This window comes from Mesoplodon bidens (assembly GCF_964165515.1).
Source record: "Mesoplodon bidens genome assembly, chromosome: 13".
Classification (NCBI taxonomy): Eukaryota; Metazoa; Chordata; class Mammalia; order Artiodactyla; family Ziphiidae; genus Mesoplodon; species Mesoplodon bidens.
In genome coordinates, this window is record NC_138169.1 from 27,442,270 (window position 1) to 27,457,609 (window position 15,340).

Here is a 15,340-nt window from a genome sequence, read left to right on the forward strand (position 1 = left end):
TGTTAACACCTTCCACAGGAGCCGGCCAGCCTGCAGAGCGAAGGTCAGCAAGCATGGCCCAGCGCCCTCAGGAAGACACAAGAGCCTCCTCCACCCCCCACGTCCCCCACACCCCAAGGGGCAGTGTGCTGTAAACTCTTCAGCTTTAACACCTACAAGCCTTTTCACTACAAAGGTGGACGTTTAATAGCTTCTGAGAAGTGAACGATTTTCATCACCCGACTCTGGGCTCCCCGACCACGTGTGGACCCCAGGCAGCCCCTGCTCCGTGTGGGAGGCAGGGGGTGGGGGGCCTGCTGGGCCTCTTACCTCATCGAAAGGCTTGGTGATGCTGGTCTCTAACTGCCAGTCCAGCGTTCTCCACACCTTCAGGCTGCGGTCGTCGGCTTGAGAGGCAATGTATTTACCAACAGGGTCCCAAGTCAGGCCCTTCACCAGGCCAGAATGGCCTCTCAGAGTAGCTAGGATTTCTGTGAGGACAAATAAGTGAGGTTGGAAAGGCATTACCAAGGGGTAAACAGTGACTCTGTCTAGAAACGGGCCACGGGCCGGCCGGCCAACAGAAGGGGCTTCAGGAGTTGCCCTGACCAGCCCCACCCCTGGGCACAAGCAGAAGAGTCTGTTCTCACCCAGGAGGTGGGCACCACCCATTTCCCTCCAGCCAAGCTGACACATATGGGTTGAGGCTGCACGTGCCCTCAGAAGGGCAGGCGGCCAGGGCCAGAGCTGAAATGCGCCGCCTCACCTTGTTGGCAGGCGCAGCCCTGCCCATGATTTCCTTTCCGGACAGGAGCCCGTGCCCATCTGAGCCCTCCCGATGTGACCCTCCCTGGGGGACCGGGCCCTGCGCTGAGTGAGTCTTCTGCTCATCACCACTGAGGACAAAGGGGAGGGAGCTTGGACCCCAGAGAGCTGTAAGCTGAATGCCACCCCAGCCACGGTGGCTGGGCTGAGTCCCCACGCACGGTGGAAGCTTATGAAGAGAGCAAGTGACCGGGACCCGAGCCTATGAGAAGAACATGCTCCCGTCACCAAGCAGGGACTAGAAGCATCTCACTGGCTGCAAACCGCAGTGCCATCCCAGGCTCTGCCATCAGTAGGGACTTCAAACACGTCAATAGAAAAACTGATCTTCTGCAAAACTGGATCTATCAGCTTGCTTATGCTCGAGGGCGTCACAGAGGAGATGGCTACTGGGCTGAGGCCAGAGCCCGGAGTGGGAGGGCGCACCCTCGAGGGCAGCTGGCCGGGCTCCCAGTGCCAGGGGTCCATCCGCACAGCCTGCAGCAGGGACACCCATGCCAGCACTTGGTTACTACTATTTTTCTTTAACGTAAACTTTTCTTTAAACCTTAAATGTGATTGATAAAGAAGACCTGAGTTACTGACAAGACAGGCTGGCTGCCACCAGCCGAGGAGACCCAGCCCACCCGTTCCGGACACCGCCGGGCAGTCCCACGGACAGGCCACCAGGGCAGAGGTGCGGACCTGGGAACTTCACTGCGTTCCAGATGACCACGGTGTTGTCCACACTGCACGAGGCCAGCCAGGCGTCATGGGGGGACCACGCTACGTCCATCACATCTGGAAGACAATGGCCAATGGTGAGTCTCTTACCTGGTGGTGGATATGGACACGGCGCAGCTCCACCCTGCCAGCTGGCCAGTCAGCAGCCCCCTGGCATTCTCACACCTGAGGAGACTTGACCTGGGACCATCATAACTAGACTTTTCCAAACCAACCTGAAGAACTTCCCCACTAAGGTTCTGCAATCAGTCCTGAGATCAGAAACATCTAACGGCCCCACCCCACTCCCTTCTGACAAAGCACTGAGGGCCTGGCCAAGAGTGTGGCACCCGTGCCACTGCATGGCCGGGTCTGCAGCCCTCGGGCCGGCTGAGCCACCTTCTCCAACCCTAACCCGGCCTCATCAGAGCGCGGCGTGACAGCCAAGGTCTCCCTGGTTTTTCCAACCTCAGTGCTTGGTGCGGCACCGGGAGTGTGGAGGGATGGCTGGTGAGGTGAAGAAACAGGAAGAGCAGCCAGTCAGGAGCCATCTAGTCCTTTGCTCACAGGATGATTTAAATCTTCAGAGTCAGCTCGACAAGACCGCCCATGCGGGCAGCACTGTGATCTCCCGTGTGTGTGCCGGCGCTGAGCACGAGCCCGGGCCCCGCTGTCCTGCTCCGCGTTGTGTGGCTGAGGGCACTCGAGACCCGGAACAGACCTAACTCAGCAGCAGACTTGGACCAGGTTCCAGTTCCTCATGCCCACGAGCACACGTGCCCACGTCGTTCTGCACACCCCGGGGCGTTTGAGACGGATGCCCCACCGTGGGAACCTGGGTGGAGCACCTGGGCATTTTCATGAGTCTGGATTCTTCCCATTTCTACTAGCAGAAGGTCCTTTTCAAAAGTCCCTTTTTAGCTTGAGGATTGATTTTTTTCCCTTCTAACTTATTGAGTACATTTTTATGTTTGAAGTTCCACCTTAATTCGCAAAGTGAAGACTGTGCACATTGGTGTGTCTGAAGCTGTCTTCAGGGACTCCTCTGTTCCTACCCCGTCTGTTGGGAGGTGATTTGTGCTGGCAGGTCTAACGAGAATGCAGTGCCTGCTAAAGGAGGCACAGGAACCTCTTCTGGGGCCCAGAGCGTGGGTGGGATTGGGGGGCAGCCGTGCAAACCACAGACCCCCCTGTGCTTCCTGAGTCCTAGAGCAGAGACATGCTCACCTGGGACTCCAGAAAGGAGACCGGTTTTCTTAGCAATTTCCATGGACTATGGACAATACAGACCTTAGCTGCAAATTCCATCAGTTAACCTTCCTATGCTGTAGAAGGTTTATGTAGTAAAGTCAGTTATTCTCCTTTGTTGTATTTTTAAAAATGATTTCTCTTATTGCCTGTTAACTTTGAAAAAATATTCCCTCTGCTGGAAGTCTAATAAATATTCAATTCTGTTTTCTCTTGCTTTATTTAGAACGTTTCTTTAATACCTGGAATTTATCATGCTGTCTTTAGCTAAGGCTCTACATTACCTTCCTTTCACCCACGAACTGCTGAATGGCTGGTTACCCCGTCATGTGTGGGGAACGAATCTTGCCTTCTGTTATTGGTCATCGGTGCCATCTTCACAGCACACCAAGCTGTCAGGAGCACTGTAGCCTCCTTCAATGTTGTTAACTTTGTTTGAATGAGTTCTCCCACGTCCTGACTCATCCTTCCAGACACCCTTTGGAGTCACTGCTGAGTTCTGCAGTAAATCCACACACATGACATGACTTCCTCCCCAAACCCCAGGTTTGGAGCTTCTGTCTTCAGACCATACAACGCCCTTTCCTTCTCGCCACAGCTCTACACACACCTGAGACCCTCCCTGTCCTTGAAGATGTAAGTTTCTGGTCACTGTCATTCCCGCCAACTCTCCAGCATCATTCTTGGTGATTCCAAGAGGATGATTTTTCTAACACCCTTAAAGTCCTCCACCTACTCCAATGACCTTGGCTTCTGGCCTCAGCCATCGTTCCCACAGTCATGCCCAGAGACCCTCCCTGACAGAGCACTGCGACCCCTCCCTGGTCTTACTGCCCCCCTCCCTGCCGCCACGTCCCCCGCTCACTCTCCGATGGGTCTTCCAGCCGCTATAGCCCTTCCGTCTCCTCATCGGGCCTGGAGTCCATCCTCCCCTCAGCTCTTCTGCTGTCTTTCTTTGCAGGCGCCTGACAAGACCAGCTGGGTTCTGTCCAGCTCTCTCCCCCGGTCTTTCCTGAGCGCCTGCCAATTAGGCCTTTACTCGGCTTCACCAACAGGAACCACGCTTGCCAAGGCCACCGGCGGCTTCCATGCCATCCAGTCCAGCGGCCGATCCACTCGACCGTGAGGCAACGTGGGGCACACTGCTTGCTCTTGCCTCCTTCAAATGTTCTCTCCACCACCTTCACTGGCTCCTCGGCTCAGCCGCACCCTAGGATCCTCCCCTGTGCTCCAGGCTCACCCCCCAACAGCCAGCCCGCAGGTCCACTCACCCTGCTGCCAGGCACTGTGGACCCAACATGTCCACTCGCCCCCACACCCCCTCCCACCTCAAGGGAGGCACCTGCATCCCTCCTGCTGCTCAGGCCACAGTCTGGGAAGCCGTCCCACCTCCTCTGGGGCCTCACCTCACTTCCCACCCCAGGGAGTTTGTGTGACCACCTGCCCTGATTTCCACCATGACGACCCACGGCCCCCGACAGGCTCTCACCTAGATCCGTCACTGGTCTCCCCAGTGCGGCCTCGGCCCCCCACCATATGGGCTCCATACTGCTGCCCAGGCCTCCACACTGCTCTGCCTCACTCAGAGGAGAGCCCCTCCTGGCCCCCTCCCCTCTGCACGCCCCCCACCCTGGTCCCAAGCCCACCTCTACACTCCATCTGCTGCCCCGGTTGCTCCCTCCACCTGGATAGCTCTCTGCAGGTCCACACGGTTGTACCCTCATCGCCACCTGCTCAACCCCTGGACGCCACCTTCTCAGTGAGACCCTCCTTGGGAATCTGAGTAAAACTGCACTTATCTCTTTCTATCATTAGATATTCCAATTGGCTATGACTAGTGAAAGACAGATAATTAAAAATCTTCTTATATGAGGCCAATTCAAGGACTTTTTTTTTTTTTTTTTTTTGCGGTACGCAGGACTCTCACTGCCGTGGCCTCTCCCGTCGTGGAGCACAAGCTCCAGACGCGCAGGCCCAGCGGCCATGGCTCACGGGCCCAGCCGCTCCATGGCATGTGGGATCCTCCTGGACCGGGGCACGAACCTGCGTCCCCTGCACCGGCAGGCGGACTCTCAACCACTGCGCCACCAGGGAAGCCCTCTCAGTGACTTATTTTTATTAGTCTGAAGTGCTTTTCAATGCTTTATAAGTCCTAAAAGCTTTATTCCTCACATCATCTCATTTTTCTATTGTTTTCCAGTTTGTCAACCTACTTCTTCTTTTTCTTTTCTCTCTTTTTTTTGGCCACGCCACATGGCTTGTGGGATCCTTGTTCCCTGACCAGGGATTCAACCTGGGCCCCGGCAGTGAGAGTGCTGAGTCCTAACCACTGGACCGCCAGGGTTATTCTGCTTAACTTTATTCTGCTTAACTGTATGGCAGAAATTCCAAAATAACAAATGCGGTGATAGCACCCATGTTTGTCTTTTCTCGGTATCAATGGGAACAAGGCTCAACTGTGAACTATAATATGTGCCCGTGGTTTGAAAGACACAGGGCTCTATCATGGTAGGGAAACAGCTTTCTATGGCCATTAAAAAAAACTATTTTTATTAGCAATTGATGGTGTTACCAGGACCACTGCAAAAGGAGTGGCAAGTATCCCCACTGAAGGTGGGCACCCCTACCTGCCTGGTCGAGGAGAGCCCCGGGGTGGTGGGCCAGGAGGCAGGGCGAGGTTATGCCTCAGTCCAAATCTCAGGTTAGGGGCCCCATGAAAGTCGTCACTCAGGCCCCACCCCACTTGGATAACCTCATGGATACCTTGTCCAAGTTCCAGAGAAGCCTAACTGGACTCCACTGTGAGCACCTGCCAGCAAGTTAGGGTAAGTTACACATTTTTACTGTTATCAAAGATAATACAATGTTACACTATCAGCTTTCAAAGATGTGGACTCAGTCTGTGGTCTCTAAGAGGTGGGTCTGTTCACCTTTAAAGTGTCGTCTGCAGAGTGTGTGTTGAGCACAGACTGCAATGGACCATAGCTGATTCTCTCCTGCCCCATCTCCGCCCCCCCCAGCCCCCAAGCTGCAGGCTCAATTCCAACCAGCTCGGGACACCCCCAACTCCTACCCCCAAAACCCAGCACATCCTGCACTGAACTGGCATCCAGCCCCGTAAACCCATGGTCGTATGGTCTCAGCAGAGGATACCGCTGGCTCCCCAGGTACCCAGCTAGGGGTCTCCCTCACGCCTCCTTTTGCTCAGCCCTTCGAAGTCCCCAGGTCAGTCTCCTCCTCTATCTCAATGATCATAGGCCTAGTTTGGGCCCTTGCAGTTTTCATCTGAACCCCCGAAACTGCCTTCTTTTCCACAGGGCTGTCAGATGATCCCCCTCTCAGGCCTCCACGACAAAGGGCACCCTCATTAGCAGGAGCGCAAGCCTTCCATGACCTGCCCCCACACACTTAGCCAGCCCCACCCCGCGCCGCTTGCTGCCGTGCAGTACACGTCCAGCGGGGTGAGATGCTGCCAGCTCACCATTGGCACCAAGCCTTTCTGGCTTCTGCTGGCCCCTGCCTGGTACACCCTCCCAGCTATTCCCGGCTAGACCGCAGGCTCTCCGAGGAAGACTGAATTGCACTGACTCTGGTATCCCTGGCATCTGACCAAGTGATGTCAACTTCAGTCCAAATCTGAAAAATGAATTTCTTTCCGTACCAAGCCTATTTAAAACACTTTGCAAACTCTCTCAAAGTCAAGTAAAAAGCTTTACAGTGGGCCCCCGTGTGCGGGTTTCTGTGGAATAAAGAAAGTGCGCTTACGGACTTAGCGATCCACTGATGGAGGTAGTGACTCAGTTCCCAGGATAAACAGCGGAACGTGGGGAGTTCTACATTAAAGATATAAACATACAGCCCATGAGGGCAGGAGTGGGGACTGACGCAGCTGGAGGCAGGCAGCGGGGAGGGGAGGGGTGGCCCAGACACAGGGCTGCTCTAAGGACCCACAGTCCACAGGGGCCGTGGAGGTGCCGCTGCTGCTCTCGGCCACCGCCGGGGCGCCCACCCCACGGGCAGCCCACTCACCGCCTGAGTGACTCCGCAGGATGGAGACACATCGCCACTGCTCCACATTGGCAAGCTTGCCACTGGAGCCAAACACGGTGCTGGGGCCGATGTACCTGTGTGAGAGAGGAGTCAGAAGGGCACCCGGGGACTTCCGGGCATCGCAGAGACAAGGCAGACAGACAGCGGCTGGCGAGGGCCAAAAGGGTGAACAATGGGGGCTGACTGGGCAAATTATATCTGTTCACTGGATGGAACACTACACAGCCTACACCGATCTTGGGAAAATGTCCATGGGATAGAATTAAGTGAAGGCAACAGGTCCCAGAATGTCATATACAACACGATACCACACGTCACCTACGCCGGAAAATGGACCAGAAGGACATACGTGAAAAATACAAAAATATTAACAGTGGCTTCCTTTAGACGGTGGGATTATGATTTTTTCTCTTCCATTTTCCAAACTGTATACTAAATACGTTATTTATGTTGGCTAAAGCAGCAGAAGCAACACTATTTTTCAAGCCCTCCTGTAAGGACTTGAATGCCTCTGCCTTAACACCGGGACAGGGAAAGCACTGGAACTGGGGTGCTCGCTCCTGGGTCTTGAGCAGTCACGGAGCCCTGCAGACATGGCGCCAACACCTCGGACCCCCAGAGGCTCTGTTAACACCCTTAGCTCCTGTAGAATTCTTCCAAACCTACAGGAAGGGCTCATGGAGGCAGCTGGCTGGGCTGAAGGAGAGAGTGTGCATCTGCTCGCCAAGCCACAGCCTTGGGGACACTCTAGCTGAGCAGGAGGGTGGGGTCTGGTCCCCAGTCTGGCTGGCCCCAAAGGCCCAGGACCTACCCTAGGAGACTCCAGGAGATGGTCAGTTCATTGTGGGTGCAGAGCAGGGGCTTTCAGGGAAGGTGGGGCTCCTGGGAGCCCCAGGTAAGGCTGACAGAGAACGAGGTGAATGGCAAGAGGGCCGGCTCTGGATCCCCCACCCCAGATCCCATCAGAGCACCTTGTGTGTTAGGAAATTTCACTTGAAGGACAAAACAAATGAAGCCATCAATGTCAGCCCTGGAAGGGACGAGCCGTTCTTTTTCAGGTGAAACCCTGCGGCCCTGTGAGGAGAGCTGAGCAGGTCCACAGTCAGGTGGGTGGCCACGCACCACCCTGGTCAGGCCCCGGCTGCCCCGCCTACATGTGCTTCCTGGTATTCATCGAGTCAGAGGTCTGGAGACCTCAGTGCCAGGGTGGGGAAAGCGACTGTGATAAAGACCAGCAAAGAAGCTTCTAAAAATAAAATGTGAAGAAAAGAAAATGATGCTTACGTAGCCCGCTTCCACACCATAATCAGTTTGTCATCTCCCCCAGAAGCTAAATACATCCCACTGTTTGACCACCGCACACAGTTCACACAGGCTGGGAAGAAAAGAAAATAGGGTGATGAAAATCCAGTCGCCATGCTCATTTGCTTTGTGCAGTTTGGCAAGATGCAGAGGGTTTACAAAATCTAATCTATCTGATCTATTCAAGGTACCTACTGTGTGAGAGCCCCAGAAGAACAATTCAGTTCACGCACCAACCTACTTGTGCTGTAAGAACAAATACCAGAGCAGAGTCTGGAGGGGAAACGCTACGTCATCTGAGAAGCATTAGTACTTAATCAAACAGTCAATAGGAGAAGTCTTTCCATGAAAACTGGTAAGTAAGTAAATCTCATTATTTCAAAAAGGCTGTCAAATGATGAGGTGTATTTCTGAGCAGGGATAATTCTCAAAATGAGGGCATGTACTAAAAAGGCCAAGACGCCTTTCCCAGAACTTTCAGGGGAGCAGCTTGGTAGAGCATAAAACTCTGACTTCAAGCCACCTACCAGCTCTTTTTCCAAACTTGTCAACACTGCAGGTAGACTGGTCCTGCACTTATAAACTAAGGCCAGGAGAAATCCCTGTTGGCCCTGATGGGTCAGAGCCTCTGGAGCCCCACAGCAAAAGGGACATTATCCAAGATGTGGTCCACACGTGGCCTGCAGGTACCTTGTGTTCTGGGGTGGGGGACGCCAAGGGGTGTGTCAGGAGAGCAGGAACACATAGCACACAGGGAGGGGGCATAACTGACAGTGGAGCATCTCGGGGGGCAGCTAGGTTGGAAACCAGAGCCAGGTATGGTCACCCGGATGCTCAAGGGCAGGAAACTAAGGCACTACAGCAGGAAAGGAAACTACAACACTGTCCAGTGGCCACAAGGGCCTGGCAAAGGGCCCCAAGTGACATGGCGGCCATCTGAGACATTTGGTGAGCTGTCTTTTGTGTACCCTTCCCCGGAACCCTACTGCTTCCAGGTCGCTGGCCCCAAAGCCCCATGGAATCAGGCAGTAACGACTCATGAGCAGGAAATCACCAGAGGTACCTGCAGACTGTCCAAAGATGGTTCTGTGGGCAGGCCGAGTCTTCTGCTGAATAACTCACCCAGGTGTGCAGCCAACATCTGTGCCTTCAGACAGCAGGCCGAGGGGAGCTACCGCCGCACGGGCCTTATCTCTCTAATTACAAACACACGTGCTAACCTTGGGCACTGTGCCAACACGCAAAGCCTGCAAAGGGCCACCCTGTAATACCTAAGTGATTGTCCATCTGGCAAAGCATCTTGGGGACATTTTCATCCTTCTCGTCATCCTCCTGGAGGACTGGAGACATATTCCAGATTACAACCTTCCCAGAATCCTGTCCTGGAACGAAGGAGCAGAAACAACTCAATGTGTCAGGAGTGTCAATAGGAGCCTGTGACCCGCCCTCACCTAGCTGTCAGAAGTCAGGGCTGATAGATCAGCGGGATCTGAGTTACTATTACGTGTCACAGGGAAGGTGAACAAAAACAAGTGCCGCTGGGGACTGGAGGCAGTGGGCTCAGTAGGAGGCTGAGGCCAGCCTGGGTCTGCACTGAACTCTGGCCTTGTCTCTAACACAGGTCCACCAGGGGCCCCTAGGAGGTCCTCGTGCCCAACCAGAACCCAGACCCCTCATATGGAACCCAAAGAGGCTGTGCACAGGCACCTGCGCAACCTCCCCTCCCCTCTAGGTGCTGCTTGATGTCCATTGCTGTTCCCACAGCTGACTGGACACTTTGAGAACCAAGACTGAAATGTGCCCTCAACACAGGAAAAGGATCGTTACCATCTTACCTGCCCTTTGCCATCACCTACAGATGGGAGGTCAACTAAAAGAGGGCATTTGAGGTTCCTGTGGTCATAAGCAGATGTAGTACTCTGCTAAAAATATACATCTATGCATTTTAGTAATGTTTTCCATTACTGATAACTAAAAAAGGGCAGCCTCTCACTAACTTTCTGTTACCGAAGGCAAAAACTAGTAAGTGCCTAGAAATGGACATGTCAGAATTACTATAAAGCATGCTTGAAATGGCCTCTTGGCCAGTAGGTAAAAATATTTCCTCAACAGCTCCCAAGACCTCACTGTGCCAAGTCGGGCGGGAAGGTGCGCCCCCTCTCATGGACAAGGACAAAACTCCGGCCCCCCAGCTAAGTCCAGAGCTCCTGAGTGACACAGTTGAATTCTTTTGAGCCCAGAAAAATAAGCTTCATGACTACATGACTAACTTCATAATTTAGCCACCTCCTCCCTTTTTCAAGGTGAGCAAATGCTACCAGAGACCTTGCCTCAGGGGCTGGGGCTTTGTCCACAGGACCACCGGCCACTCCCCGTGCTCAGTAAGGTGGGGATGCAGACTGATTGTAATATGAGCCTAGTCAGCGGGAATCTGCTGCCAAAGTAGTTTCAGAGAGTATGCCAGAGCCACAAAGGGCTTAGATGTGACCTGCCACATCCATGCTGACGAGCAGCAGGCCCTCTCCCTCCTCCCAGCTCCTGGGCATCAGGAGACATGGGGTGAGGTGCAGGGCTGTGAGCGCTCCCTCCACTACCTGTGAACATACCTTGTCCTCCAGTTGCGAACTTGGTCCCATCAGGGTGAATATCAACTGAAAAAATTGGCTTGCCTGGGAACAAAGAAAAAAAACACATAAAATCTCTCTTGGCTTTTATTCACTGGAAAATAGCAGCAAGCTCAAACATTTAAAATATTGGTTATTCATGTAATGTCCCTAATCACTGCTCCTAGAGAAAAAAACAGGCTACCAATAAATCACCTGTGAGTTAAAAGACTCTCCAAGGGACATCAAATAGCTTAAAGTCTGAAAGTGGGACAAAGCGTCCTGTCACTGCGGGACTGAGCCCGCAGACCCCGGCACTTACACTGATGTCCACCGGATGAAAGCCCGCCACCTGCCAGGTGTGCATGTTTGGAAAGACCATGAGCTACTGGGGACAAGAGCCCTGAGTCACAGGGGCTGCACCTCAGCCATCTCCCCATCCCAGGGATTTGTACTTGGCTGCAGCTGGGACACAGGTAGCCTGGCTCTTCTGCCTGGCCATCCGACAGCTGCGCAGGACCAGTTGCTGCAATGCATAGGCATCGCCTCTCTCGTCGTGACCCTGCTCCCCAAAGCCGCCCCACCCCGTGTGTTCTTGCTGCATTGACGTCCATGGAGAGTCGCCTTCTCAATGTCTCCTCCAGCTGAGCCTCCAGGGATGGCCCCACGGTGTGGTCAATCAGACAGTCAGGGAAGGGCTGTGGTGCAACATGGGCCCAGTCCCCCACCAGGGGCCCATGAAGCTGGATAGCCAGCTGGGCAGACCTGGCTGGCAAAGGTGCCACAGCAGACTGTGCCTGTGCCGGGTGGGTGTTTGTCCAGCTCCCTGGCCTCCTTCAGCTTCTGGCCTGGGCCTTGGGAGGGTGGCTCAGAAATATCTGCTCAGGGACAAATGAGACGCTTGACAACGAACTGGACATCAGCGGTCGTTGATACAAAGGGCTGTTGCCAAGGGGTCTCTTAGTTGAGGATGCTCTCTCTGTCACCCAAGAGGTGGTGGCATGGACACTAGCACGAGGGTCACGAGCTCTGGAATCACGTGGCAGCAAGTGCGGGTTGGGCAGGGCCGGCGATGGCTGCTTGAGAGCTGAAAGTCCTGCCAGGGCTCCCATGCGAGCATGGAAGATCAAGTGCTGGGACCAAAAGGCCAGCGTGGCCCGAGGCGGCACCCAGCTCACCCCACCTTCTTCTGGAGGGCCCACCCCCACTGTTAAGCTGAAAGTGAGCTTCCACAAGACCAGGGAAGTGCCCCCTCCCTCTATTAGTCATTATGTGGTCCTGGGGGAAGCAGCGGTGCAGGGCTATCAGCAAGCAAAGGTGCCAAATGCAAACGCCCTACTGCGTCTCTAGTAGCAGGGCAGTCACTCCAACAGCAAAGCCTCTACAACAGGCCCCGGTCCCTGAGCCAGAGCTCTACAGTGACAGGTCAAGTTCAGCCTGGCAGCTGCCGACCAGTCTTGAGCACACACAGTGTGTTCAAAGTCATCCCCCTCACACAGGAAACTCAGTCCCAGGCCACTGTGAGCACTTGTTCCCGGGGTACATGGGACGAGCCCCAACACAGCCACACTCTCTCCAGTGCAGAGCAGCTGGCCCGCCAGAGCTCTTCCTCAGTAGGCCAGACCCTAACAGTCCCCTCTTAACCTTCAAGAAAAGAGCCCAGAAACCATCCCCCGGGGGGCCCAGGAAGGCAGGTGCAGAGAGCACGGGTGAGAGGACCTGAAGGGCCCACACTCAGGCAGGTGGGGACGCCTGCGCCCTCCTGGGTCAAGTGGCTGCCACCAGTGACACCAGAGTCCCACATGCACTGCTGCGAACGTGCCACCCTTTCCCACAGGCTGAGTGGGTGGAGGGAAGCCATTGTGAAGGTGGTTTCCTGCCACCCGCGCTGTGAGAAAGAGAAAGTACAAGCGGGGGCCATGGGCCCAGCCACCCAGCGCCGAGACCTGGCGGGGCCCTGCTGGACGCCAGGGGAGAGGGAGCAGCTGGCACCGCTAAGGCCTCGTGAAACTCAGAAGAGCAGGTGTCTCCAGGGGCAGGGGCTGCGACCCGGCCGTGCCTTCCTCCAGGGCCAGGGCCACGCGGGGGTCCGTCTGAGGGGCGCTGCCTTTCCAGGGCCAGAACCGCTGCACCCCGGCCCCCCACTGCTCCCAGGCTTTTCTCAAACCAGCAGGCAGCATGGCCCGGGGCCTTCCCTCACTCATTTCACCACGAGGGGGAAACGGAGGCATGCAGAGAGGTCTGGAAAGTTGCCCAAGGCCACACAGCTGCCTGGTAGAGGCCAGGTATCTGGCCCCAAAGCCCAAGGTGTAAACTACCTGCCTGGGGGGAACCCATCCCCGAAAAGCCCAGAGGGGAGAAATGAGGGCTAGCGAGCCAGAGGGAGGGCGGGCGAGAGTGTAAGTGTGAGCGTGCAGGACAGGGCCTGCTGCTCTGAGCATCGCCCTGGACTCCTCGGCTCTTTGAGCCTGGGTGTACCCCGTCCCCTGAATTTGGGCTGGCCCTGGACCAGTCTTTAACTAACAGAATGTGTGGCAGGCTTGTAAGGAAGCTTCGTTCAACATCTGCCCTCTGGAGAGAGCCTGCTGCCACGTAAGAAGTCCAACCCCGCTGAGACCACCCTGTTGAGACGAGGCCCCAGCTGGCTACACGGAGTGAGAAGTGGGCCTCAAGGCCGGGCCCCGGGGCCCCAGGTGAGCTGTTCCAGCCCCGGGCTGCTCAAGCTGCCCCAGCAGAGCCCGTGAGGAGCTGGGATGAGCTGGCCCCACCGAGCCCTGCCAAGAGCAGCATCACAAACGATAATAAAGCCGTTGTTTTAAGCCAGCAAGTTTGGGGGTGGTTTGTTATACACGAGATAACCCAAGATGCCAGTTCATTCACTGTTCTGCTTAAGCCAACCCAAGCTGACCATTTATCATCTTAACCAAGAAAGTTCCAGCTCAGCCAGCATCAGTCTTAAGTGGCCACCAGTGAGGAGCATCCACCGGCCCCCGGGGTGCTAGTTAGCTCCTGAAGTCTGTATTCCCTCCTGGAGCACATCAAAGTCACTTGCCTACAAGTCACAGGCCAGCCTGACCCCCCAAGAACACAAAGAGCCCAAGGGCTCCACTGCACAGGTATCAATCACAGCCCATCCTAGGAGCTGACACTGGGCTAAGCAGACAGAAAGATACAGAAGCCCAGCCCTGCCCAGGGAGCGCCAAAACGTAGACAACATGAACCTCATAGCTAAGTCCAGTGACAGAGGTCTGCAGGGGTGGGGAGCCACCTAACTCATCCTGGGTCTTCCTGCAGAAATCACAACTGCCCCAAGTCCCCAAGGTTGAGGAGTCAGCCGAAAGAGTGGGGGAGGGGACCCCCAAGCTGAGGGGACGTGGCATGGAATCAAGAATGGGTCCGACCTGCCACTGTGCAGTGCAGCACGGGCAGAGTGGGGAGGGAGCCGGACAGATAGGCAGGGTGCCACCAAGGAGTGCAAACCTTCCCAACTGCCACTCTCGGGCGGGGGCATTAGCTGTTTAGACGGAGAGGGAATTGTTAAGCTGGAGGGCAGTGGGATGGCAGAAATGGGGGGTGGGAACAGGCCTGGGCTTGGGCAGTAAGCGCCCACGGGTTGGATCCTCAGCCCTGCTGCTCACCAGCTCCACAGCCTCAAGTAAGTTACTTAATCTTCCTCTGCAAGTTACTTAATCTTCCTCTGCAGTTTCCTAATCTACAAAATGGGGAGGCCACAGTCACCCTGACCAGCACCTTGCAAGATGGATTAAGATGCCGAGTCACATGCTTCTGAGGCCTAAGTCTCACGTCTGTTTCTGAGATCATGGTGCGCCCCGGTGAGGGGCGTGGCTGGCATAACTGTCTCCTTTTGCAGTGACGCACCCGGATCAGAGGACACACAGAAGTGGACCTACAGGAGGCCACCGGCATGGTGCTGGCTGTCCACCTGCTAAGGCACTGGACCTTCCAGCCCCAAGGAGAGCAGTGGCTCACACGTCCTCCTTTTTCTAAAGGGCTCTTGGCGGTGGAGCTGAGGGAAGGGATGCTGTGGCTGGACTAGTTCGAGGACTTTCCATGTGGCCCAGCACAAGGACAAAGATGAGCTCCCAACCCCCTCCAGCGTTCAGCTCTTCTTTGTACAGAGACAGAGACAAAAGTTAAATTAACACACTCCCTGGACCCTTAGAGCTGTCAGCATCCAGCACTCTCTCCCCCGGCACTCTCTCCCCAGACACCCTCTCCCCAGACACCCACCAGCCCATTCTCCTCGGCTGTTTCCAGGTCGCCCCTCCCTGACACCTTTGGGGACCCCTCCTCAGCGCACATAGAGCACCCTGCTTCCACACTCTCCTGTCTGTGTGTGCTGATCTGAGGACTGCAGCACAGATGCTCAGTCATGGGGCAGAAGAGAGTGAGTTACAGAAGCTGGGTTTTAGCCAGGGTGCTCAGATAGAATCCTCCTTCCTGGCTTCAGGGAGCTTCCCAGAGGAGCGGAGTGCTGGCGGGGAGAAGTGGGAGGAAGCACGGAGGGCACAGGCCAGCTGCCTGCTATGCAGCCAGAGGGCCTCCGGCCTTTATGCTCCGACGGCTCACGGGGTAGAAGTGACTGTTAGTTCCTTAGTGCATCGTGCTGG

General features: G+C 55.3%; 1 protein-coding gene across 3 annotated transcripts in view; it reads right to left on the reverse strand.

The window, feature by feature from the left end:
- Positions 1–15,340, reverse strand: part of HIRA (histone cell cycle regulator) — a 76,676-nt gene that overhangs the window by 49,792 nt on the left and 11,544 nt on the right. Inside the window, exons 2-7 of one of the 3 annotated variants that reach the window (XM_081251761.1) lie at positions 10,713–10,775; positions 9,378–9,488; positions 8,089–8,179; positions 6,784–6,878; positions 1,489–1,584; positions 310–470 (exon numbers count right to left, since the gene is read on the reverse strand). In XM_081251761.1, the coding sequence (XP_081107887.1) occupies positions 310–470; positions 1,489–1,584; positions 6,784–6,878; positions 8,089–8,179; positions 9,378–9,488; positions 10,713–10,775 (617 nt within the window). The other 2 variants (XM_081251762.1, XM_081251763.1) reach the window with 2 other exon arrangements.